Raw genomic sequence first — 24,175 nt, forward strand, 5'->3', positions numbered from 1 at the left:
AAAGAACTGCAAAGTCTCCCAGGAATTGTTTCCCAGAGGGATTTCTGCCTTGTGCGGTGGTGAACCTCCCTCACTGGGAATGTGTGAAGCAAGGGCTCCCTTCCTCGGCTGTGAATTGCCCCAGGTAGAAACGATCTCTTGAACAAGGCAGTGAGTTTTGAAATGCTAGCATAAATACCATTCTTTTGGGTCCCACTAATTCCTGGCATTGGTCTGGGATTAGGATGTTTCTTGAGACCCATCAACGTATCAAGAGATGGTTGACAAAGCTTCAGATTTTTTAATGACAGTCATTTCTGCCTGTGCTCCTCTTCCCAGATGTGGGAGAAGCAGTCCCCTGCTCATTTCCTGTGGAGAAACTAAGTGTTCCATCCCCTCCCCCACAGGGAATGTGGTTTCCAGGTAACCAGAAACATTCTCATTTCACTTTGTCTTCTGGACTCAGCTGTGAAGTTGAGTCTGTGGAGATCCAGGGAGAATCGAAGGTCTCCAGCACTTACCGTATTGGGATTCGCTGTAAACTTTCAGTCCCTGCAGTCTGGTGAAGAAGCCTCAGGTACTGTAATTTCCATAATGAGAAATAATTTACGTATCATCACCACCATCATCGGGAGGTAGTTTGGCATACTCCAAAAGCACCAGAGTCAAACAGAACTTGACTTGAAGGTTGGCTTTATTACTTAGTCGCTGAGTGATTTGGGGGAAGTCCTTTAGCTTTTTGAACTTCAGTTTTTACATTTTTCTGTTGGGACAAATGACAGCCACATACAAGGCTGTAGGATGGCTAGAAGCAGCACTCTGAAAGGCTGGCACATAGATAGGTAATAAATGGCGACTGCTGTCATCATCCTAATCCTCAATCTCCACGGTTTTGCTCACCCTTTGATGTCAGAGCCTTAGGACAACTGAGAATTGGACTGTAGGGATTTCAGTGGAAGACAAGAATGAGAATTTGGGTGTTAGTAAAACTTCATGAACTAGGTCCATGAATTCAGAATCCTGTATAACTGGGAGTGGGGCTGCCACCATCAGTTTTAGAGAGTGGACTCTGAGTGTCAACGTGAGGGATTTAGAGCTGCTCGGGAGGCAGGCTACAACCCTGTGCTCACATCTTGAAAGTGAGTATGGGCATGGGGGCTTCTCACTAGTAAGTCTGAACCCACCCACAAGGGCTCCTGAACTTACGTTAGTGGCCAGTAGGATTAAGCTGTGGAGATGGATGGTCAACAAACCAATCACTTTACTAAGTATGAATAGCCTTTGACTCTGAGGAGCCCAAATTAAGGATTCCTAACTCTATTCTTATTCTTTCTCCTAATTCTTGGTGGTCCATAGCCTCACTTCTCCAAGACCCCAAGAATATAGAATTTTGAGACAGATAATCTAAGATTTTGACTATTTCATTTTAGTTCAAGATGTGAATAAGCAAGGTTCAGCTCTTGTGGACCTCACAGCTGGAGGAGTTGAAGGTGGGGTGGGGGGAGAAATGAGACAGAAATATCCTCTGTGTGTGGCCCCTCTTGGTTCTTCCACAACACTCTATCCTAGCCCCTATCCTGACACCACTCTGCACAGCAATTTCTGTGTGGTTTTGTTTGGAGAACAAACTCTGGAGCCAGACAGCATCGCTTACTAGTGGTGTGATTGTGGGAAAGTCATTTGCCTTCTTTGTCTATCTCTCAGTTTCTTCATTTGTGTTCTGGGTTGTTGTGAGAATTAAATGGGATAATACCTGTAAAGTTTTATATGTGTGTGTGGAGCAAGCGTTGGAGGAAGCTTCACAGGTTCCTTTGATGGAGCTGGAGGTCATGATCCTGGGGTGGCCAGGAAGGCCTGCCAAGTATTTGTGAGAAGTCTCCCATTTGATTGTGCATGGAAGATGCCAAAAGACAAACTGAATGAGCCTGGCCATGTGTTATATGCTGACATCAACATGGAGGATGGGAAGTCCAAGGGGTGCCTTGTGGTTAAGTCTGAGTCACCAGAGGTGGGAGAATAAGCCTGCTGGATGATGAATGGGGTGAAGCTGAGTGGCTCAATGACTGATGTTCAGATTGATAGAAATGCTTAAGTTGTTGCCTTTTTAAACATCAATACCAGACCTCTGGAGTGGTATTTTTTTATTGGCAACCTTTTTAATTTGTTGGTGAATATATAAAGATATTTTAAAAATTCAGTTGTTTGTTGGGGTAATTTGAACTACTTTTTTCATCACTGGGGTTCCATTTGACTGTTTGCATTGAGATTGCAGTGTATGCAATTTTTTGGGTAGTTGTGGTATATTGTTCTACCGGGCCTAGGGAAGTGGCATTAAATGCAAGAAAAGTGTCAGGTATAAGGGAAGCCACAGTACAAGCTTGATGATAAATGGCAACTGATTCTGTCTTCATGTCCAAGATACAATCAGGCAGCAGATCTCCAAGTGTGGACCCTGGACCAGCAGCATCAGATTCAGCTGGGACCTGGTGAGAAATACAGATCTCCAGACTTATTAATTCAGAAGCCCTTGTTGACATTGAATATGACTTTGATAAGAAATACCAGTTCCTGAAAAAAATAAGGTAGACAGCAAGTACTATAGTAAGTGGAAGATGTAGCTAGGAAGGTGTTCTGGAAAGAGTTCCAAACAATCTGTGAATGTCTCCTTAAGGAATTTGGAATTCACCCATGAGCAACCTGTAACATCCATTCCCATGTGGATGAAGCTCAGTGGTGGATGCCTCTTTGAAACAGGGCGTGCACTCCCATTTTGCCACAGTGCCTAACACTCCCTGTCCCAACACTCCCTACTGCAGTGGTTCTGAATTAATGAGTCTGGAGATCTGTATTTCTCACCAGGTCCCAGCTGAATCTGGTGCTTTTGTACCTTGGACATCAAAATGGAGAACCAGTTGCCATTTATCATCAAATGTGTGCTGTGGTTTCTCTTACACCTGGCATGCTTCCTGCATTTAATGCTACCTTCCTGGCCTGGTAGAATTTGGATTTGCAATTTGTGGTATAATCAGTATTGGAAGGTTTGTTCTAATGGTCCCAAGAGACAGGTTGACCAGCAAGAAAGAGATTTGGGAGTGTCTGTGTACTTACAACAGGCCTATGGTAGCTGAAGCTGTGGGTAGTGTAAGCTCATCCCCAGAGAGACAGTGCAAGGAGAGATGAGTGTGGGTGAACAGCAGAATATGACAGGGACATTGGGACACTCAGTCTTAAAGGAGGAGTGAAAGGGTAGTAACTGTTTTGCTAGCTGGAAGCAGCAAGGTGGGAGGAGAGGTGAGAGACCTGGTGATGGAGCATTCTAGGCCTTATTTTTAGAGAGAAAATTGTGAGCAAACATCTGAAGAACAAAGCTTAACTAGGTGAACAGTGAGTTCTCTGTTGAGTTTCCTAGTCTGAAGGAAGATAGAATGCAGGTGTCCTGTTGCCCTGAACCACAGCATGAGCATACTCGGTAATCTGCTGTTACTTCTTGTGACAGTTGTCTCTGAGGTTCTGGTGACATGGTGGTAGCTTGAGCTGAACATGGTGTCATCTAATCCACTTCTGTTTTGTTCTCTTGCCTTGCCTTGCCTTTTATTTCCTTTTTTTTTCAAATAATATGACACAGTAAGTAGAAATGTGCCAGTCTTCTCCTCATGGCCATGGTAGAGGTGCTTGTGGCTGGAGGGCTTTGTTTTTTGAGTGCGTTGGGAAAGTGTGTCCGAGAAAGAAGCATGGGAGCCAAAATGGGTGAGTGGCATCCTGGGGGCAGTCTCCCAGAGGAGGATTGGCCCAAGAAGGCATCTATAAATGCAGGGGAGTGAGTGAGTGAATGAATGAGTTTGATGGATAAGGAGTGATGATCTGATCAAAGCACATTTTTAGAACAAATGGTTTCAAAAATCATGTTGGGTGTTTCAAAATTCACAAGCGTTAGATGTACCTCCAACTTTCTTTCATTTTGGTTTTGCTACCTGGGACAAACCACTTAGCTCCCCAGAAATCAGTTTCTTTGCCTGTAGAATGGGAACAGCAAGAGCTGTTTGTAGGTTTGTATTTAAAGGTGGCATGTAGCGCAAAGGCTGGTACTCGCTGCAGTGCAGCTGCTGTTAGTACTGAGTTCATTCCCTTTGCCTGTCCTCAGTTCCCACAGCACCCTGGGGGTCTGAAGGGCAGGGCTCTAACCCCCCTTTCCTAAAAGAAGACAGAAGCTTAGGGAAGTCACAACCTTTCCTGGAGGCCCTTCCCCTCTTCGCAAACTCACCACTACCATTTCTCCAAGGCCTTTCTCCTTCCTCAGTGACCTTTCCCTTCTCTTTCTATTGCAATTAAAATTCTGAGTCATATGATCTAGAAAGAACTTAAGGATAATCATTTGTACTTCTTCTTGACCCTGAGTATAAGTTCCTCAAGGGAAAAATTGTATTTTTTTCTTAAAAATTATAAAAGTAATAGATGATGATGCATAGAACTGTAAATAGTATGGAGAGGTAGAAAGAGAAAAACAAAGGTCCCCTAACTTTCATTTTTTTGCCCAGAGGTAATGATTTGTCTATTTTTCTAGAAATAGTCTATGCTTATGAAATAATATACCATACATCATACATTCATATATTTTATTAAATTTTATTATACATGAATGACAAATATGAATGATTCATATATATATGATCATCATTTGTCTGTGGAAGGCCTGTCTATCTATGTATCTGTTAATATGTGTAACTATTTACCTATCTCCTACCTATGGACTACCCTCTGTTCATTTATTTATCCTCATTTAACATTTCCACTTAGCTCTTCTCACATAGGCAACCATTATATTGTGATATCTATACATATTCAAATATATCTCTATATATTCATACATAGATATATGAGACATACATATCTCATATTTATAAGATATTAATGTAGTATATTAATATATCATATAAAAAGAAACAGAAGTATATATATATATATATCCACATATATAGGCACACACAGATACATATAATCCCATTATTCCCTATAAGTACATATAAAGCTGAATTATTCTCATCAGGGGATGCATAGTGTTTCATCATATAGAGATACCATCTGTGTCCTCTATCACACTTTGTACTTTATTTTCTTATACTTCTTCTTATACTTTGCTATTACAAATAATACTACAATGCCAACTTTTACACAAGCACCTTTACACACTTGTATGTATTTATCTATAGAAAAATGCTGAGTTAAAATTTGTATTGCTCTTGCCAAATTACTTTTCAAAGAGAGAGAACAATCTCTATGCTTAGCTAGAAAGTGGAGATTAGAATATGAGTCTTTGACCAAAAACTGGAGCTCTTTTCTGGAAATCATTAGGTGTGATAAAAAAAAGGCCATCATGGGACTTCTGGCCAAGATGGAGGCATAGGTGGAAACACTGTGCCCCCTCCCACAACTAAATTTTAAGACAGCAAAGTTTTAGAAACAAAAACGTAGCCAAAACAGTGAAAATTAACCTGTATGGAAGTCCGACAACAATGAATCACTCAGCCAGACTGGTAAGAGGGGCGGAGTCAGCTTCAGAGTGGGATCCGGCTGGAAAGATATTTCAGCCCAACCAACCCGGGAGCAGAGGTGGTTGGTGGATCCCAGGCATGGGGTGGTGATGGGCGGACCCAGTGAGGGGCATAGGGTGGCTGGTTGACTGCAGACACACATTAGTGCGTAGATAAACCAAGCAAAGGAGCAAACAGTGAGACAGACCGCTCAGGCTAGGGCCCTGGCAATGGGAATTAGAGCCTGAAAGCACCAACTGGACAGACTTTTGGGGTTGAGGGGCCGGGAGAGGCTCCCAGGCTCACAGAGAGTTTGTTGGAGAGACCCACAGGGTCCTGGAGAGTACACAGGCCCACACACCTGGGAACCAGCATCAGAGGGGCCCAATTTGCTTGTGGGAAGCAGCAGAGGGGACAGAAATCTGAGAGAGAGTGGAGTGGAGCAAAGCGCCATTTTTTCCCTCTCTGACCCTGCCCCCACATCCAGCATCACAACCCAGCGACTGGGTCGCCCCTCATTCATAACAGATGCAAACAGACCAAACATTATGACTCAAGACGAGCTCAAAGCCCCAGAACCTATAGTTCTAAGTGACCAAGAAATAGCCAACCTTTCAGATGCACAGTTCAAAACACTGGTGATCAGGATGCTCACAGAATTGGTTGATTTTAGCCACAAATTAGAGGAACATATGAAGGCTAAACTGATTGAAATGAAGGGAATTGCACAGGGAACCAATAGTGATGGAAAGGAAACTGGGACTCAAATCAAGGGAGGGGACCAGAAGGAAGAAAGAACCAATCAAACAGAAAAGAAGGAAAAAACAAGAACTCAAAAAAATGAGGAGAGGCTTAGGAACCTCCAGGACATCTTTAAACGTTCCAACACCTGAATTATAGGGGTACCAAAAAAGGAAGAGGAACAGTCATGAGTGGAAAACTTATTTGAACAAATAATAAAGGAGAACTTCCCCAGTCAGGCAATGGAAATAGACTTCCAGGAAATCCAGGAAGCTCAGAGAGTCCCAAAGAAGTTGGACCCAAGGAGGAACACACCAAGACACATCATAATTACATTAGCCAAGATGAAAATGAAGGAGAGAATCCTAGAAGCAGCAAGGGATAATGGGACAGTCACCTGCAAAGGAGTACCCATCAGACTGTCAGCAAATTTCTCAAAAGAAAGAAGGGGCTGGAAAGAAGTATTCCAAGTCATGAAATCCAAAGACCTACATCCAAGATTGCTCTATTCAGCAAAGCTTTCATTTAGGATGGAAGGACAGATAAAGTGCTTCTCAGATAAGGTCAAATTCAAGGAGTTCATCATCACCAAGCCCTTATTATATGAAATGTTAAAGGGACTTATCTAAGAAAAATAAGATAAAAAATATGAACAGTGAAAGGACAGCAAACTCACAGTTATTAACAACCACACCTAAAACAAAAGCAAACTAAGAGTACAGCTAGATTGGGAGCGGAAATATAAAAATGGAGATCACATGGAGGGTTAGCAACAGGGGAGTAGGAGGAGGAGAAGAGGGGAGAAGGTACAAAGAATAAGTAGCATAGACGGTAGGTATAAAATAGACAGGGGGGAAGGCAGGAATACTATGGGAAATACAGAATCTAAAGAACTTGTGACACATGGACATGAATGAAAGGGGGGAATGGTGGGGGAGGGGTGTGCAGGGTGGAGGGGAGTGAAGGGGGGGAATGGGACAACTGTAATGGCATAATCAATAAACTATATTTTAAAAAAAGACCATCATGGATTGAGTTCAGTCTGAGTGCAGAGACACAGTCACTGTTTTAAGTCCCCCTCCCTCCCGCCCCAGGCAGTGGTGGACGCCATCTCACTTACATTCTCCTAGACAGAGCATGGTCATGTGATCACATCTTACAGCCAAGGAAACTGGGAAATGTAGCTTAGCCCTGTCCACTACAATCTAGTAATTAGAGGACAACTGGGGCGGGGCATTGGAGAGTGTTGTAGACCTCAGGTGACTCTGCCACCCATAGCAAGTTGTGGGATTTTATCCTGAGGTCACTGTAGGATTGCATAGGAACAACTTCTACAACTGACAGTTTTCTCTGAAAAAGACCTATGGCAGTGGTCTTGGGCATGGGGGATTCACTGAGGACCTATTAGGTGCCAGGCACTAGGCTAAGTGCTTTATCTGCCTCATTCCTAACCACAAACCTACAAAGTGAGCCCCATAAGTCTCAACATAACTGGAAGGCTTGAAGATGTGAAGAGACTTGCCCAGGCTGAGGATCTTACTCCACGGCTGAGTGACTGTAAAATCTATACCCTTGCTTTCCACGTCTCTGGCCATGTCAGTGTGTAGCATGCACACTACCACTATTGTTCAGGTCCTTCACCTCACCCCACTTACACTCTTGCTGGTCAGGTGTCTGGTACATGCAGGCTATGCACCTTGCCTAACTTGGACTCTCTTCTTAATTTTCAGGTTCTATCCAGCTCATTTGCTGGCTACAGTGGCCTTGGTGGCACCCTTCCAAGGGGGTCACCCCAGGGCTTCTGTGACCATGCAGTTTCTTGCTACCATTGCTCAGGGTTCCCATCATTCCATCTTTGGAACCTACACAGTCCCTCCCTTCAGGTTCCTGCCTCGCAATAGGAGAATGGACTGGAGGCGCATGAGTGTCCTGGATGTGGGCCGTGTGACACGGGAGATGGATGTGGCCACTCTGCAGGAGAACCTCACTGATATTGCCTTCTGCACCTTGGACCAGGAGGTGTGCAGCCACTGTTCACAGCCTTTAGACCAGGCACTGCTCAATGTGCTGAGCCTAGCCCAGCTCACCATTGAGTACCTGATGCACGGCCAGGACTTCCTGATGACCAGGGTTACCCAGCTGGAGCTACACCTGCAAGCCAGCCAGAGCCAGCAGTCACAGAGTCAGCAGGAACTGGACCGCCAGGCTGAAGAGCTCAGAGCATTGCGGGAAGAAAGGCACCGGCAACGCAAGATGATCAAAGACCTGCAGCAGCTTCTCCAATGGTCAGGTGGCCAGAGCTACTATATGGTGAGGAATATCAACAGGGCGAGGAGAGTGGGAGGCCTGGGTGCCTAGCCACTGGGCCACCTGGGCAACACCATCCTCTGGGCCCTGAGGCTGCTATGGGCCATCGTCATTGGTTTGGAGAAGATTTAAGAGACACTGTTCATGACCAGAGAGCCTGAATGTCTGGTTAGGTTATATCTACTGCTTGTTGGTATAGGTTATACAGGTGTGCCAGATGTGTGTATGAAGGATGTGTGTGCATAGAGTGTGTTTTTATGGAGAGGTTGTATCTAAAGCATGCTTGAATGTATGGAGGGTGTGTGTGTACACTTATGGAAGGAGTAAATTTGTGTTCTGATGTGTGTATGTGAATATTTGGAGGGTATGCTTGTGTATGGTATGTGTGTGTAGTGTATGGTGTGTAATGTGCTCATGAGTCTGTAGCAGTGTGCATAGAAATACATATTTAGGTTGTGTGAATGAGTCAGAGTGTACATATGTCTAAGGGTATGTGTATTTGTGGTAGGTATGAGTGTGTGCATGAGGGCTTTGTGTGTGCATGTTGAGGGTGCTGTATAAGGGTTTATGTAAAAGAGAGAGAGTATGTGTGTGTGTGTGTGTGTAAGATGAGTGTGTGGTAAGGGACTGGTAGAGAGAAGCCCATTCTGGAAAAGGATCTTCATTATTTAACCAAGTGACAGTTTATAAGCCAAAATGGAATTTCAGCTTTTGCATGTATTTTCATGGAAAGTGTGGTACAGGGACAGTTGCCCTGTAATAAACTGTCATGTTGGCCAGGCTTGGAGCCAGACACTGAGGATATAGTCACAAGTCATGCTGGTTCAGATTTTCAAGAAATTCATAGTTTGAGGGTAGGTGGGACAGAAGGAATCATTTCAATAGAGTGGTAGTTGATGTATTATTAATTGTGACATGAAGGTCAGAACCCTTTCAGTAGTAAGTGACAAACAACAATGTGAGCTGGGTTAGGCCAAGAAAGAGCTTATTGGTTGAGTTAACTGAAAAATCCAGGTTTCTGGTGGCATGAAGGTGTGGCTTTCTCCCAGGAACAAGATGGCACCAGAAAGCTCTTTCTCTGAAGCTCTTGGCAATTCTTCCTCAGGGTGGATTCTTCCTTCCACTGTGAGAAAGAACCTGATCCTGTGGTAGCAAATTGGGCCACAGTAACACCAACTTCTCATTTTTCAGGAGTTAAGGCTGCTGTGGCAGAGGGCCAAAGGTGTTCCCAGCTCCCCAGCTAGTAGTTCACTGTCTCAGTGCCTCGGCCAGTCTCAGGGCCCTGGGAATGCAGGGCTCTGATTGGCTTTGTTCTCAGTCACCTGTTTCATGGAGCTGGGGTGGACTGAAGCCCATGGCTTAAGAGTAAGGGAAGGGTAGGTCCTCAGAAGAAAGCTGGGTGCTCTTATCAGAGGAAGAGGGTATGGCTAATCTACTTCCAGAAATAAATAGAGGTCCTTTAGTTGGAGAAAGTGTTAAGAGAGGTGGCTGAGGAGCTGCGGGAGCACAGAGGTGGGAGGGAAAGAGTCTTCCTGAGGTAGTGTTTAAACAAGCCTTGAATGTTGAGCACAATTTTGTGAAGGAGTGTTATGGGCAGAGGCAACCAAGGTGCTAGTGTGAGAGGGGTGCTCAGGGTAATGACACTGGACTTCTTGAGGTGGGTTTGGCAGGAGACAGGTGAGAGCTGTGGCAGGAGAGGAGAGCAGAGCTGGGTCACGGTGCCCTTAAATGTTGTGGAAGAGAGTGGATTTTAGTCTGAAGGCAGTGGCTGCTGTCCAACTTCAGGTGTCTGGCTTCTGAGTGGGCTGCTTGAGGTGGGAATGGGGAAGCTGGTAAGGGTCCTTCCTTTGGAAGGACTTGAAATGTGGAATAAGATGCTTTCTAAACTGTGCCCCACCCCATTCACCTTATATTCCTGCTGACACCTAGAAACTCATTTGTGTCATTTTAGAAGTCCAGAGTGAGCTGAGTCTGTCAATCCAGGGTGTGTGTGGGGGGGGGGGGCTTGCATTTGACTGTGGGTGATGGAAAACCTCACCATATTGTAGTTATATGAATCAGGTCTAAGTCTATTTTTCCCTCTTATGAACACAGTCTAGAGGGAAGCATTCTGGAGCTGGTATGGAATGCCACAACCATTGAGGACCCAGTTTTTTATGTGTTTCTCTGCCAACCTTGTCCTGTGACTTCTGCCTCGTGGTGCAAGATAGCTGCCCAAATTCCACCTCCCAAGTCCATATTCAATTCAACATGGTGGGGCAGGGGGAGGAATATCATATCTCTTTCTTGAATGACACCTCCCAGGAGTTTCATGTCCTCCTTCTGCCTGCATGTCATTGGACCAGAGTTAGTCCCATGGCCACACCTGTTGGCAAGGGAGGACGGGACATAGTGTTTGTTCTCATCAGTTCTATGACCAGCTAAAAATCAAGGTGTCTATTGCTAATGAAAAATAGAAATGGGTATTGGGAGACCACTGGCCATTTCTGTCATATTTGCCCTTGTGTAAAGACTGCAGTTAATATTTCCCCATCCTCTATTGGCTGGCAACCTGCAGTGCAGTGATGGAAGAAATTCAAAGTTGCACAGTGAAAGGATAATGAAGATTTGCAGTATCTGAAATATGTGAGGAAAGGGAGGTGGAATCAGAGATGCTGTTATTAGCTATCCTTGTTTCGGTTGGTATCAACCCTGGGGTGTGACCTCGACCCTGGTATCTTTTAGAATCCTTTATGTTATGAAAAATTTCAAACATATACAAGAACAGAGAGAGTAAACGATGAACCTTCATTTGCCCTCTACCCAGCCCCACAGTTACCAACTTATGGCCAATGTTGTTGCACTCATTCCCCTACCTAGTTTCCCCCACCCCTGATTTGTTTTGAAGTATATTCATCATACGATTTTCTATGTAAATATTTCAGTATATATCTCCAAAAGAAAAGGGTCCCTACTTTTAAATGGAACTAGAATGTCATCATCACACCATAAAAAAACCAACAAAAATTTCTTAGTGTTTACAGTTCCCTAGGATACTGGTAGTGGTTTAAAGCTGAGTTTATGTATCTGGGGAGTGGACATAACTGCCTTACTCAGTAAATGAGTTTTTTTGTGTCTGAAGCAGCCTGGGAGACCCAGGGTAGTGGGAGTTGTGACATAGGGAGAATCCCAGGCGGACTCAGGTGACTGACTCCTGCACTTCCCACTGCTTCCTCTCTGTGTAGTGCCATCTGTGTGAGAAGACGTTCCGCAGTGCCTCCTCTCTCCAGAGCCACCTTCAACACAGGCATGAGGGCGCAGTGCAAGGCGGTGAGTCCAGGTGGCCCTTCTGGGGCTGTGGAAGGACCTTGACTGGAATTCAGTGGGTGGCGGCACATACGTCACCTAAGCTGCCCTCGGAACCTCATCATAGGTTGGAGGATGGGATGATCCCCCCTCCATCCTGGAGATCCTACTTGGGGCTGGGAGGGTTTCTGACCACGTGTGTAGAGCTGAAGAGCTGGGAGTCACACAGGTAGGTTCCAGTCTTAGTTTTGTCCCTTCAGTTCTGTGACTCTGGTCAGTGCTTCCCACTCTGAGTCTCAGTGGCTTTCACTGTGAATGGGGCAGTTAGACTGAAATAGAAAGGGCCTTCCTCCCTCTCCTTCAGTGAGTCTGTGGTTCTCTGATGCTAACCTCGAATGAAGTTAGATGGGGTTAATGAGCAGTCATGCCAGTTCTGTGACTTCATTATTGCATAATCTGATTATGACATGATCACTTTGAGTTTACTGTTTTGAATTCCAAAGCAAGTAGCCAAGCTGTATGTTGTATCCATGGAGATGTTCACATGCTGTATAAACACGTTTTAAGGGTTAATCAGAAATAGCTGTTGGCTCTGGCTGGAGTAGCTCAGTGGATTGAGCATGGGCCTGTGAACCAGACAATCATGGTTCGATTCCCAGTCAGGGCACATGCCTGGGTTGCAGGCCGGTTCCTTGCAGGCTTAACTACCAGCAGGGGACACACAAAAGGCAACCATACATTGATGTTTCTCTCCCTCTCTCCTTCCCCTCTAAAGATAAATAAACAAATAAAATCTTAAAAAAAGTAAATTTCCCTTAAAAAAGAAATAGCTGTTAAAACATAAAATATAGACTTGAAAATGTAAATATAAAAATTCCATAATAAATCTGTTTCTTATTCTTCCCTCATCTTAATTTCCTTTTCAAAGAATAGACTTAAAGTTTTAAAATAGCACCGTTTACCTAGTCACTGTGCATTTGCTACATATGTAACCCTTCTTGCTTCTGCATTGGAGGCTGCTAAAGAAAAACAGGTTTTCCAGTTGTTAATGTTTCTGAGGAAAAATATTTCTTTAAAAAATATTTGCATGCCCACCTTTATGGCAGCATTATTTGCAGTAGCTAAGATGTGGAAGTAAGCCAGATGTCCATTGAAAGATCATTGGATCAACAAAATGTGGTGTATATGTGTGTGTGTGTGTGTGTGTGTGTGTGTGTGTGTGTGTATACAGTGAAATATTATTCAGCCTTAAAGAGAAAGGGAATTCTGACACACACTGCAACGTGGCTGAGCCTTGAGGAGATTCTAAGTGAAACAAGTCAGTCACAAAGGGACAAACACTGTAGCGATTTTAGTTGTAGGAGATGCACAGTGTCATCGAACTCATAGACCAGAGAGTAGCACGGTGGCGTCAGGGGCTGGTGGGAGGGGGATGAGAAATGACTGTGAAGTCATTATAGAGCTTTTTTCAAGAGGAGAAAAGTTATGGGGATGGATGGTGGTGTTGGTTGTACAATGTTATGAAAGTATTTAGTGCCGCCTACAAATGGTTTAGAATGGTAACTTTTAAGTTACAAGTATTTTACCACAATCAGGAAATCAAGTAAATACCACTGATATAGAAAATTTAAGTATAGGAGGTAGAGGAGAGAAAATAAAATTCATGAACAGTGTACCTGCAGTTAACATTTCGGTGTATTCTCTGTGATTATTTTTCTGTCTACATATGTAATTGCACAGTATGCAGTATCGATTATTGTTTATTTTCATTGAAGTATATATTACATATTCCAATGTCATTAAATCATCTTTGTAAATGTGATTTCCCCACCCCCCCCATGCTCCCCCTCCCATTTCCACCCTTGTTAGTTGTTGTCCATGTATCCTTTATATTTGTTCCTCTAAATCCCTCCCCTTTTCCCTGGAAATTTCTCCCCTCTCCCCTCTGGTCACTGTCAGTCTGTTCTCTATTTCAGTGTCTTTGGCTATATTTTGCTTGCTTGTTTGTTTTGTTATTTAGCTTCCTGTTAAAGGTGAGGTCATATGGTATTTGTCCTTTAACACCTGGCTTATTTCACTCAGCATAATGTTTTCCAGTTTGTAAACATGATTTTTAATGGCTGAATGGTATCTCATCAAACAACTACCATAATTTATTTCCCAGTTGAATTATTTCCTAATTTATGTGGGTTGCTCCAATATTTCCCTGTTAGAAACCACATGACGATGAACATTCCTGTGTGTAAGTCTTTGTGCATATGCCTCATCATTTCCTTCAGTTAAAGTGCTGTAAGGAGAGGGAAGGCATGTTCCTCAGGCAACTCTGCTGTGTCAGTGTCCAGGACCTTTTCACTGGCTCCTCAGCTCTCCTCTTCTACACTCACCTCAGGTCACCTATCAACCCAAACCAATTTATATTGCATCTAAAAAGTGGGTGTAAGAAAAGCCATCTCACCCTTCAAAAAGCCTTAGAGTTTGAATAACAGTGCCATCTACTGAATAATTACTAAATGTACTTTAAAAAGTAACAAATGTACAGTTGCCCAAACCCCCATTGCTTTATCAGCATGCAGTTTAGTTAGAATGTTCTTTTATAATTCCTTCTGAATCTCTTTTATAACTTAAAAAATTTCAAGTATATACTTCAAGTACTTAAAGGAACCTTGGCTAAAATATTCTATTATAATGCATGGTGCCTTTCTTTCACTTGAAATGTAAAACTATGGGTTTAAATGCCATTATTAAAAAAGTGGACTTACAACTACAATTAATTCCATCACTTCACACTCCTGTCTGACTGCTGTCAGGACACACGGACGACGTGTTCTTTCTCTGCATAGACCGTGTGTGCGCACTGTTGGGAGTTCTGCTGCTGCTGCTCTAGTAACTTCGCACTCCCGTTTCTCTGACTGAGCTCTGTCAAGGAGTTCTGTTAAATGACAGTGAGAGTCCACGTTTATTGAGCATCACGACAGGTACTGTGCTCAGCACTTTGTATGATCATGTTCCATCCTCACAGCAACCCTCCGAGTTAGGTGCTATCACTATGTCCAACTTCCAGTTGGGGAAAGTGGGGGTCAGAGAGGTAAAGCCATTTGCCCAAGGTCAATGTAGAAGGTAAGTGGCAAAGCGAGTCCCAGACCACAGTGTGTGATTGATGACATAGGCGAGGGTGTGCACTCCACTGACTTTCCCCCCTAAACTGGTCATCCTCTGCTTGCATGGGCCCCACAGAGAAACAGAAGCAGGAAGAGTCTATGGAGGAGGTGGTACAAGACCTGCGGGCCCAGCTGACATCAACTCAGGAGGAGCTGACAGCGCTGTTGAAGAAGCAGCGGCAGCAGCAGGTGGGCGTGGAGAAGAGACAGCAGGAGACTTCGTTGTGGATGGTCCAGAGCACCAGGATGCACATGGATCCCAGAGAGCCAAGTTCTGGTGGTTTTATGGAGCTGGGAGTCAGAGTTAGAGTGGCATCTTCCCTAAGTGTAAAACAACTTTAGGTCGCCTGGGAAGGAAACTTCAGTTATTTTGCCAGACTCCTCTGGCCAAAAGTAGAGCATTATTGAGTTGAGTTTCCTGCATTATTCAGCACCCTTGGGAGGTATTGAACCTGAATGTTAACTTCTTACACTGCGCTCTCAGCTTTTTGAGGACAAAGCATGGGTCTTGTTGTGAAAGCTCCAGAATCCAGCCCAGAGGAGCTTCTCATTAAATATTTGTAAGATAAAAATACATAAATTGTCTTACTCATTCCTTCCTTTATTCATTCCCCATTCAGTCTCTGAGCATGTATTCACAGAGCATCAGTCATGTCAGGCCCAGTTCATTCAGAGGACCTGAAAGACAGAAACGACACAATCTCTACCCTCAAGGGATTTGAAAGTTCAGATCAAACTCGACCCACTCCAAGTGCAAGCCATGGGGACTGTGGGACAAAAGTTCTATGGGTCTCCATGGTGACTTGCATGACAAGGGGCCCTAGTACTTTCTCAGTAGATATTTGCCAAACTGATTAATGATTCTATTGTTAGGAATTAATGGTTCTGTTGTTCTTGATGTTCTTTCTAGGAAGCAAAGACCGCCTGTCAGAGGGAAAGAGATGCTAAAGCCATGTTTGAGGAGTGGAAAGAAGAGCTCTCTGAGGAAATAGACCAACAAAAACAAGTCTTTTGGGATGAGCTGAAAAGTTCTGTCCTCCCTAAGTCTCCGTTAGAAGAGGTACCCAGTGGAAAACACTTCAAATTTCGTTTGTTGAAAATGTGCTTCTCTGTTCTCAAAGTTCATTTCCTTGGTCTGTGCTAGTTTTATTTCCTCTGGCACTGTGGGGGCTCAGGGACCGTGAGGCCGGATCCCGGAGGCCAGTGCCTGGGTTTGTGGCTCTGCTCTATCCCTCATTAGCCGTGTGACAGTAGGGAGTTACTGAACCTTCCCGTGCCTCGGTTTCTTTTCTGTCAGATGGGTTCCTGAGAGAATTAAATTAGAGCACTTAACATTATCTGGTATATAGCAAGAACTTCCTAGATATGATTCTTCCATATGCAAAGGGTTTTCATCACTGGACAAGAAATGAGGCAAAATTTAAACAAATTTATGTTTTTCTTTCAACATAAATTTGTTGGGTACTGCCTGCATGACAGGAAGGCTGAGGGGCTGTGGAGGTCACACACAATAGCTAACACTTATCGACTATAACTACTGTTTCCATCACCTGTGCAGAACACCTCATGGACATTAATTTCTAACCCTTTTAACTATCACACACCATACCACTTTCAAAGTAGGTACCTCGTGAGCTCATTCATTTCTTTTTTCAAATATTATTAACATTCTTCCTTTACAGGTCAAGATGTGGAGGCCACATATCTTGCTCAAGTTCACACAGCTATTAAGAGACAGAGCTGTGCTGGGGTTGGAAACTAGCTCTTTAAACCTCAAAGTTCCTGCTTTTCTATTGGAAATATTATTGAGTTTATTCAGGAACCCTTTATCAAAGTTATCCCAGGACTGTATCTTAGCATGTAACCTGTATGACTGAAACTGTTACAGGAGATAAGTTTTAAGGACAAATATCTTCAGAATGTACTTTGCTCCTGTGGGTCATCCTAACATCCAGGAGAATCTGGTTTTTGAAAATGAACTAATAGTGTTTCTCATAATCATTCTATGTTTTGCCTAAAAAGGCAATTTTTCTGGAAGGGTATTGTCATGGGCTATGCCTGGAATCTTGGGGGCTCTGTTGTCTCACTGTGAGTGGGAAAGTGGAGGGTGGGAGGTGGCGGGGTGGAAGTGAGAGCTCTGTGGGTATTTACTGTAGTGACCAGGACCCTCCTGTCCTGAATGTTTCCCCAGTGTGGTCAGGGATGATTTGGGGAAATAAGGTGCTGCTTCCCCAAATGGACCTCATGCTTCCAAGCCCAGCTCCTCAACCCTCTTGTTGAGATCATTTCAAACTTCCTGACTCCACCCTCCCCTGACACAGTGCGGGCTGACCAGGTATTCGATACCTAGGCAGGAATTTGAATTTGGAGTTGTTCAGAAACCACCTTATCAAAGGTCAAAGGGTGACTTTCAGTTAGGAAATCCTGAGTTTTGGTAAATGAGAACATAATTTTTATATCTGCAGTTTCTTTTGAACTTGAATCACATTCTCCTAAATTTTAATTCTACTGAAGTATAGGAGCCAAAATGGATACCAAATTCTGTATAGGTGGATAATAAGTTTGTTAATACACTTTTTAAATTCTTCAAAAAAAAAACACTGAGTAATATTCCATTTGGAGTGATTGTGAAAAACACTGTAAGACGGTCCATTTTCTGCTCTTCTGTGGGAACTTGCTTCCCCCGGGCCAGGCCGGAGCCCTCGGGAGACACTGGAGAAGGAGAACCCAGACTGGCGTGGGTGTTCACAGGTGTGCTGATATCTAATGAGGGCAGGTTGGGGTTGTGGTTGGGGTAAGATGTGCCCATCTGACTCTGCTCTAGATGTCAAAGACAAAACCAAGGCAGGTCTTTGTCTAAACAAAATCATGCTCTGGCCTTTTCAGAAACCAGCGGCCCTGCAGTCCCCCAGTGTGATGGGCTCCAACCTTGAGTCTCTGCAGGATGTGGAGTGTGAGGAACTGCTCAGGCAGATAATAAGGCTTGAGACCCTGAGAATTCTCAAGGAGATGAACATTCAGGTGAGCAGGGTCCTGTGTAGAAGTTCTTTGGCTTCTCCATTTCCTGTATTATTCTGAACACACCTCTGTCTAGTTTGTACCTGACAATTATGGTTCTTTTTCTTTTTTTTTTAAGAGAGGGAGAGAAAGATCAATGTGTGGTTGCCTCTTGTGCATCCCCTACTGGGGACTGGCCCACAACCCAGGCATGTGCCCTGACTGGAAATCAAACTGGCAACCCTTTGGTTCTCAGGCCAGCACTCAGTCCACTGGGCTACACCAGCCAGGGCATAATTATGGTTCTTTTAATAAAATAAATAAAAATTAATTTAATTCTTTTAATTTAAGGAATATCAATATATTATCTCAAATTATAGTTTTAAGGCTGTTACACATGTTTCATAGTAGCCTTTTAAAATTAAATCTTGTTTATTCTTATTCTATTACAGATGTCCCAATTTTTCTCCCTTTTGCCCTCTTCTGTCTTTCCCACTCCCACAGCCAATTTCCACAATGTTTGTTGTCCATGTCTATGGGTCATTCATACATGTTCTTTTTCTAGTCTCCTCCTTTTTTACACCATTATCTGCCTCTCCTTCCCCTCTGGTCATTTTCAGTCTGTTCTGTATTCCTATGCCTGTGGTTCTATATTGTTTGTTATTTTATTTTGTTTATTAGCTTCCTCTTATAAGTGAGATCATATGGTATTTGTCTTTCACTGACTGGCTTCTTAATCCCTGCACCTCTCTCATCATTCTTCCCTTTCCCCCTTCCACCTCATACCCCTCCAAATGATCTCCATATATATGATTCTGTTTATGTTCTGGTTGTTTGCTTAGTTTGTGTGTTTCAGAATCAGTGCTTGATAGTTGTGGATTTGTTTCCATTTTGAAGTTCATAGTTTTGATCTTCTTCTTTTTCTTAAATAAGTCCCTTTAACATTTCAGGTAATAATGGCTTGTTGATGATAAATCCTGTAGTTTTACCTTGTCTGGGAAGCACTCTATCTGCCCTTCAATTCTAAATGATAGCTTTGCTGGGTCCTTGCTTTTCATCACTTTGAAGGGACTTCTTGCCAGTCCCTTCCTGAAAAGCTTCCTTTGAGAAATCAGCTGACAGTCTTCTGGGTACTCCTAGTAGGTAACTCTGTGCTTTTGTCTTACTGCTTTTAAGATTCTTTATCTTTAACGTTTGGTATTTTAATTATGATGTGTCTTGGTGTGGCTCCCCTTGGGTCCTACTTGTTTAGGATTCTGTGTGCTTCCTGGACTTGTATGTCTATTTCCCTCACCAAATTAGGGAAGTCTTCTTCCATGATTTTTTCAAATAAGTTTTCAATTTCTTGCTCTTTCTCTTCTCCTTCTGACATCCCTGTGAATCAGATGTCAGTATTTTGGAGATGTCTAGAAGGTCCTTATAGTATCTTTGGTTTTCTGAATTCTTTTTCCTACTTGCTGTTCTGGTAAATGATTATTTCTTTATGTTTCACACTGTTGATTTAAATCCAAGCCTCCTTCCTTCTACTGATGGTTCTGGTAGATTTTTCTTTATTTCACTTAGTGATTTTTCTTCCTTTATGTTGTTGCCATACTCACTGAGCTCTTTGCGCAACCTGATCACCAGTGTTTTGCACTCTGCATCTGATAGGTTGGTTGTCTGCCTTAAGTTTAGTTGTTTTCCTGGGGTTTTGTTCTGTTCTTTCATTTGGGCCATATATTTTTTTCTCCTCAATTTGGCAGCTTCCCTGTGTTTGTTTCTGTGTATTAGGTAGAGTTACTTTGACTCCTCAGTAGTGTGGCCTGTTGTTGAAAAAGCACTGGTAAATTATGTGGGGTGGGGCGTTAGGCAATAGGCAGGGTAGGGCAGCCTGGGTCACTACTTTGTGGCTCTGTATGGGGAGAGGGCTCAGAAAGAGTCGTAAAAAGAATGAAATCTTTCCATTTGAGACAACATGGATAGACTTAGAGGATATGCTAAGTGAAATGAGCAGACAGACAAAGACAGATGGCATATGATTTCATTTACAAGTGAAATCTAAAAAACAAAGTAAATGAGTAAACAAAATAGAAACAAACTTGTAGATACAGAACAAATGGATGGTTGCCAGACTGAAGGGGATTGGGAGGCTCAGTGAAAAAGGTGAAGGGATTGAGAAGTACAAATTGTCATTTCTAAAAGCAGTCACAGGGAGGTAAAGTACAGTATAGGAAATACAGTTGAAAATATAGTAAAAACTATGAATGGTGTCCAATGGGTTCTAGACTTATTGGGATGATGACTTTGTAAGGTATGTAAGTGTGTAATCACTGTGTTGTATGTACACTAAAACTAATATAATAGTGTATGTTGACTGTAATTAAAAAATAATAAGTAATTATTGATGGATAAGTACTTACTATTGCTATTTTGTTGTTTTCAGACTTTTTAAAAAAGTTGCTTTGTTATTTTCTTTTTCTGCTGCTGTCATCTTTTTTGATTTGATGCTTTTTCCCCCTAGTGGTATGTTTTGATTCTTTTCTCTTTTTATCATTTTTGTGCCTGCTATAGGTATTTTTTGTGATTACTATGGGGCTTCCATAAAACATTTTATAGTTCTAGCTGTCTGCTATAAGCTGAGAACAAGTGAACATCAGCTGCATACAAACACTCAACCCTTTTCCCTTCTCTCCTCCCACCCCTCCTGGTGTCCACAAGCCACCCAGTAGCCTCTGTGACCACCTGCTGAGATCTGTGTGGAACAACCACCCACCAGTTTCAGCCATGCCCACCCCCTCTGTTCTGGGGGCTGTGAGAGAGAAGTGGGCTTCCTGGGCAGCCTCCCTCCAGGCTGGGGCAGTGGGTGGATGCTTTTTCCCATGTGGGATAGTTTGCGAGCTTGAGGAGCTCCGTCTGGGCACTGAGCTTTGCTGTCTTGGGTGAGGGTTGATGCAGAAATGGGAGACAGTTCCTCTCCTGTCAGTGCATCTCTTCTCTGCTTTTTGCTCCATCGAGGTACCGGAAGCTTTCAGCTGGATTCCCAGGTTCCCATAAAGGTCATCTCCTCTGTGGGTGGTTTGAGAGGTGAACCTCTAATTCTACGATATTGCTGACAGTCACTAATATTTTTATGTTCAAATCTTTGAACCACCTCTACTTTATTTCAGTTAATGATATGAAATAAGGATCCAAGTTCATAGTTTTTCTTTTTTCAGGCACTTAGCTACTTGTGTAAACATTGTTAGTCAGAAGTCCATCCTCCCCCAGACTGAGATTCCATGTTTTCTTCTGTCTGAACTTCCTATTCTTTTTCCCAGTTCTGTCTTCATCATGATGAGCCAGGACTTTTTAATTCTGTAGTTTTATAATATATACATTTAAAAATATCTTCGTTGTTAATTTTTAGAAATGGGGAAGGGAGGGAGACAAGGAGAGAAACATCAATGTGTGGCAGCCTCTTTTTTGCCCCCTACTGTGTCTTGGCCCACATCCCAGCCATGTGCCCTGAGCGGGAATGGAACTGGTGTCCTTCTGCTTCACAGCCTGGCACTCAGTCCACTGAGCCACACTAGTCAGGGCCGTTTGATAATATATTTTAATCTGTGAAGGAGATGTCATTTTTTTTTCAGAAAAGAGAACTGAAGAGGACATTTCATAAATTGGAAAAAGAGCTGGCAGCTAACAATAAAGAGGTAGTTTTCATCGAGTGGTTCATGGGGGAGCTGGGTTCCCATGATCTCCCCCCAGCATACTGTCCCCTGCCGACTGGAACTGGTTGGCAAGTATTTTGTTGCTGGTAGTGTTCCAGGTTGCTGACCTTTATCAACATGCCAAAGGGTCAGCTGCCCACAGTAGTTTCCCTGGCCAGGAACAGGGGACTCCAGGCCTTCTCTTCTGAACCACAACATCAGTTACTCTGTGGTCCCTGGGCAGTGACTCCAGGAGGCCCTCCAAGGATGCTTTTGCCATAAGCCTCTGATGAGTCGCCTGGTCATTTTGTGCTCAGGCCCTCCTTTGAAATCCCACCCAGGAGAGAACCAGGTGGCTGTGGACCTCTGTAGTAGTTCAGTGGTAGTGCCAACAGAAAGGCTCAAATACCAGGACCAGTGAATAGAAAGCAACAGGCTTCAGGGCAGAGAAACAGTGTCTATAAAAGTGCCCCTGAGGAGGAGGCAAGTTGAAGAGGAAGCCCATTAACAGCAGCCTCAGGTTCTGCCTGCAGAGAGCCCAGAGGGTCAAAGTGCATGAATCAGAGTGGGGCACATAGTAGCCACCAACTCCAGTAATCCCATCTGATGAGTGTATTGCATTTGAAGTACTTTAAAGTGGAAAGTGCATTTACTTTTATTACTAAAGCAGGAGAAATATATTAAGGTATACTAAGTTTCCCTATCTTTATCTACCGGTCCTCTATACCCACCATCCACAGATGACCACTTTCATTCTTTTCTTACATATTCTTCTAGAGTTTCTTTATGAAAATATAAGAAATTTTTTCTCTGCTCTTAACTAGAGGCAGCATGTTAGCACATTTTCTTCACCTTTTGTGTTCACCTAAAAACATCCATTTGATGATTCTGAATGCCCTCCACTTCCCTGTGCTTCTGTGGGTGGCCACACCAGAGAGACAGCCTGTGTGCCCCAATCTTTGCAGCCTGTATTCAGCTGTCCCTTCTCAGGCACAGCTTAACAATGTTTCCCAATCTGGAAGGTTGTCAGTCTTGTCAGAAAGCCACCTGCCCAGGTCAGAAAACCCTCTACCCTACTCCCGATAACACCCTGAGCAGTGTTTGCCTGCAGGGTCGGCCCCACAGCTGCAGGGAGCTCAGAGAGCCCTGTCATTCTGACTGACTATCCACCGTGTGCCCACCAGCTACAGGATGAGAATCGGGAGCTGCAGAGGGAAAACAAGACACTGCGGAGGGAAAATAATAAGCTGCAGGAGGAAAAGGAGAAGATGCAGAAGGAGAATGAGAAGCTCCAGAGGGACAGTGAGAAGCTACAGAAGGTGAATGAGAAGCTACAGAAGGTGAATGAGAAGCTACAGAAGGTGAATGAGAAGCTGCAGAAGGAGAGTGAGGAGCTACAGAAGGTGAATGAGAGGCTACAGGAGGAGAGTGAGAAGGCACAGGAGAATGAAAAGGTACAGAAGGAGCACGAGAAACTACAGAAGGAAAACGAGAAGCTACAGAAGGTGAATAAGAAGCTACACAAGGAAAAGAAGAAGGTACAGAAAGAGAGTGAAAAGGTACATAAGGTGAATGAGAAGCTGCAGGAGGAAAGTGAGCAGCCACAGGGGAATGTAAAGCTACAGAAGAAAAATGAGAAGCTCCAGAAAAAGAGTGAGAAGCTGCAGAAGGAAAATGAGAGGCTGCATGACATGCTTTGTCAACTACACATAACAGCTTCCCAATCCCAGCAGCACATCGTGTCCCTCAGCACCCAGATGCAACAACAAGCCAGGCTCATTACCTCACAGGAGATGGTAGGTCTGCCCCTCCTCCCAGGCAGCCTCTGGTGCCCTTAGGCCTCTTCCCTGCAAGGGCCTCCTTAGATTCTTCTGGACTTCCTGCTATTGGTCTCATTAGTCAGGTTCTTTAAGGAGGGAGGAATCTTCAGGTTTGAAGGGCACAAAGGGGTGAGGATACAGCCTGCCTCCCTCCAGGCTGAAGATGTGCCTGTTGGCCTCAGGGGCTGTGGGCAGCAGGGTTCACACTGATACCAGGGACCATATTCAGTGTCAGCAACCGCTTGACACTTGGCTTGTTGCTCCATGTAAGCCTCACACCTGCCCTTCAAGGCAGACTTTCCTTATCCTCAGTGTCATTTGACCCACAGTGAAAGAGGCTGGAGAAGCCAAGTGCCTCAGGGAGTCCACACAGGGCACTCTGTAGTGCCAGGGGGCAGATTCAACACCAGTGGGGCAGGTAGGGTGCAAAGTTTGTGCTCTTTTCACTGGGTTCTCAGACCTAACTTCTTCACCAATAGACTTCTGACAAATTAACAGCCTCTGAGGCAGTGGTCATATAAACTAGTTTGATGAAAGGGGGGGGCCTTTCATCAAAGGCCCCTTTTATTTACTAAAATCCCTTTCCCACACCTGGCCCTCTGAGTTTTTGCCTATTGCTGACAATTCTCTGCTCAGCCAGGCTCACCTCCCCAACCTGAGCCCCAGGTCTATAGAGAAGTGTATCTTTCCCC

General features: G+C 43.8%; 1 protein-coding gene across 1 annotated transcript; it reads left to right on the top strand.

Moving 5' to 3' along the window:
- Positions 1–8,000: 8,000 nt before the first annotated feature.
- On the top strand, positions 8,001–23,501 carry DZIP1L (DAZ interacting zinc finger protein 1 like). Its single transcript, XM_037061171.1, has 8 exons — positions 8,001–8,558; positions 11,780–11,868; positions 13,316–13,322; positions 15,083–15,301; positions 15,909–16,058; positions 17,885–18,019; positions 22,848–23,066; positions 23,334–23,501. The coding sequence occupies exons 1-8, from the start codon at positions 8,058–8,060 to the stop codon at positions 23,499–23,501; spliced, it is 1,488 nt and encodes a 495-aa protein (XP_036917066.1). The 5' UTR covers positions 8,001–8,057.
- Positions 23,502–24,175: the final 674 nt, after the last annotated feature.

The sequence above is a fragment of the Sturnira hondurensis genome, unplaced genomic scaffold (assembly GCF_014824575.4).
Source record: "Sturnira hondurensis isolate 20B ecotype Veracruz unplaced genomic scaffold, ASM1482457v3 Scaffold0013299, whole genome shotgun sequence".
In the NCBI taxonomy this organism is placed as follows: domain Eukaryota; kingdom Metazoa; phylum Chordata; class Mammalia; order Chiroptera; family Phyllostomidae; genus Sturnira; species Sturnira hondurensis.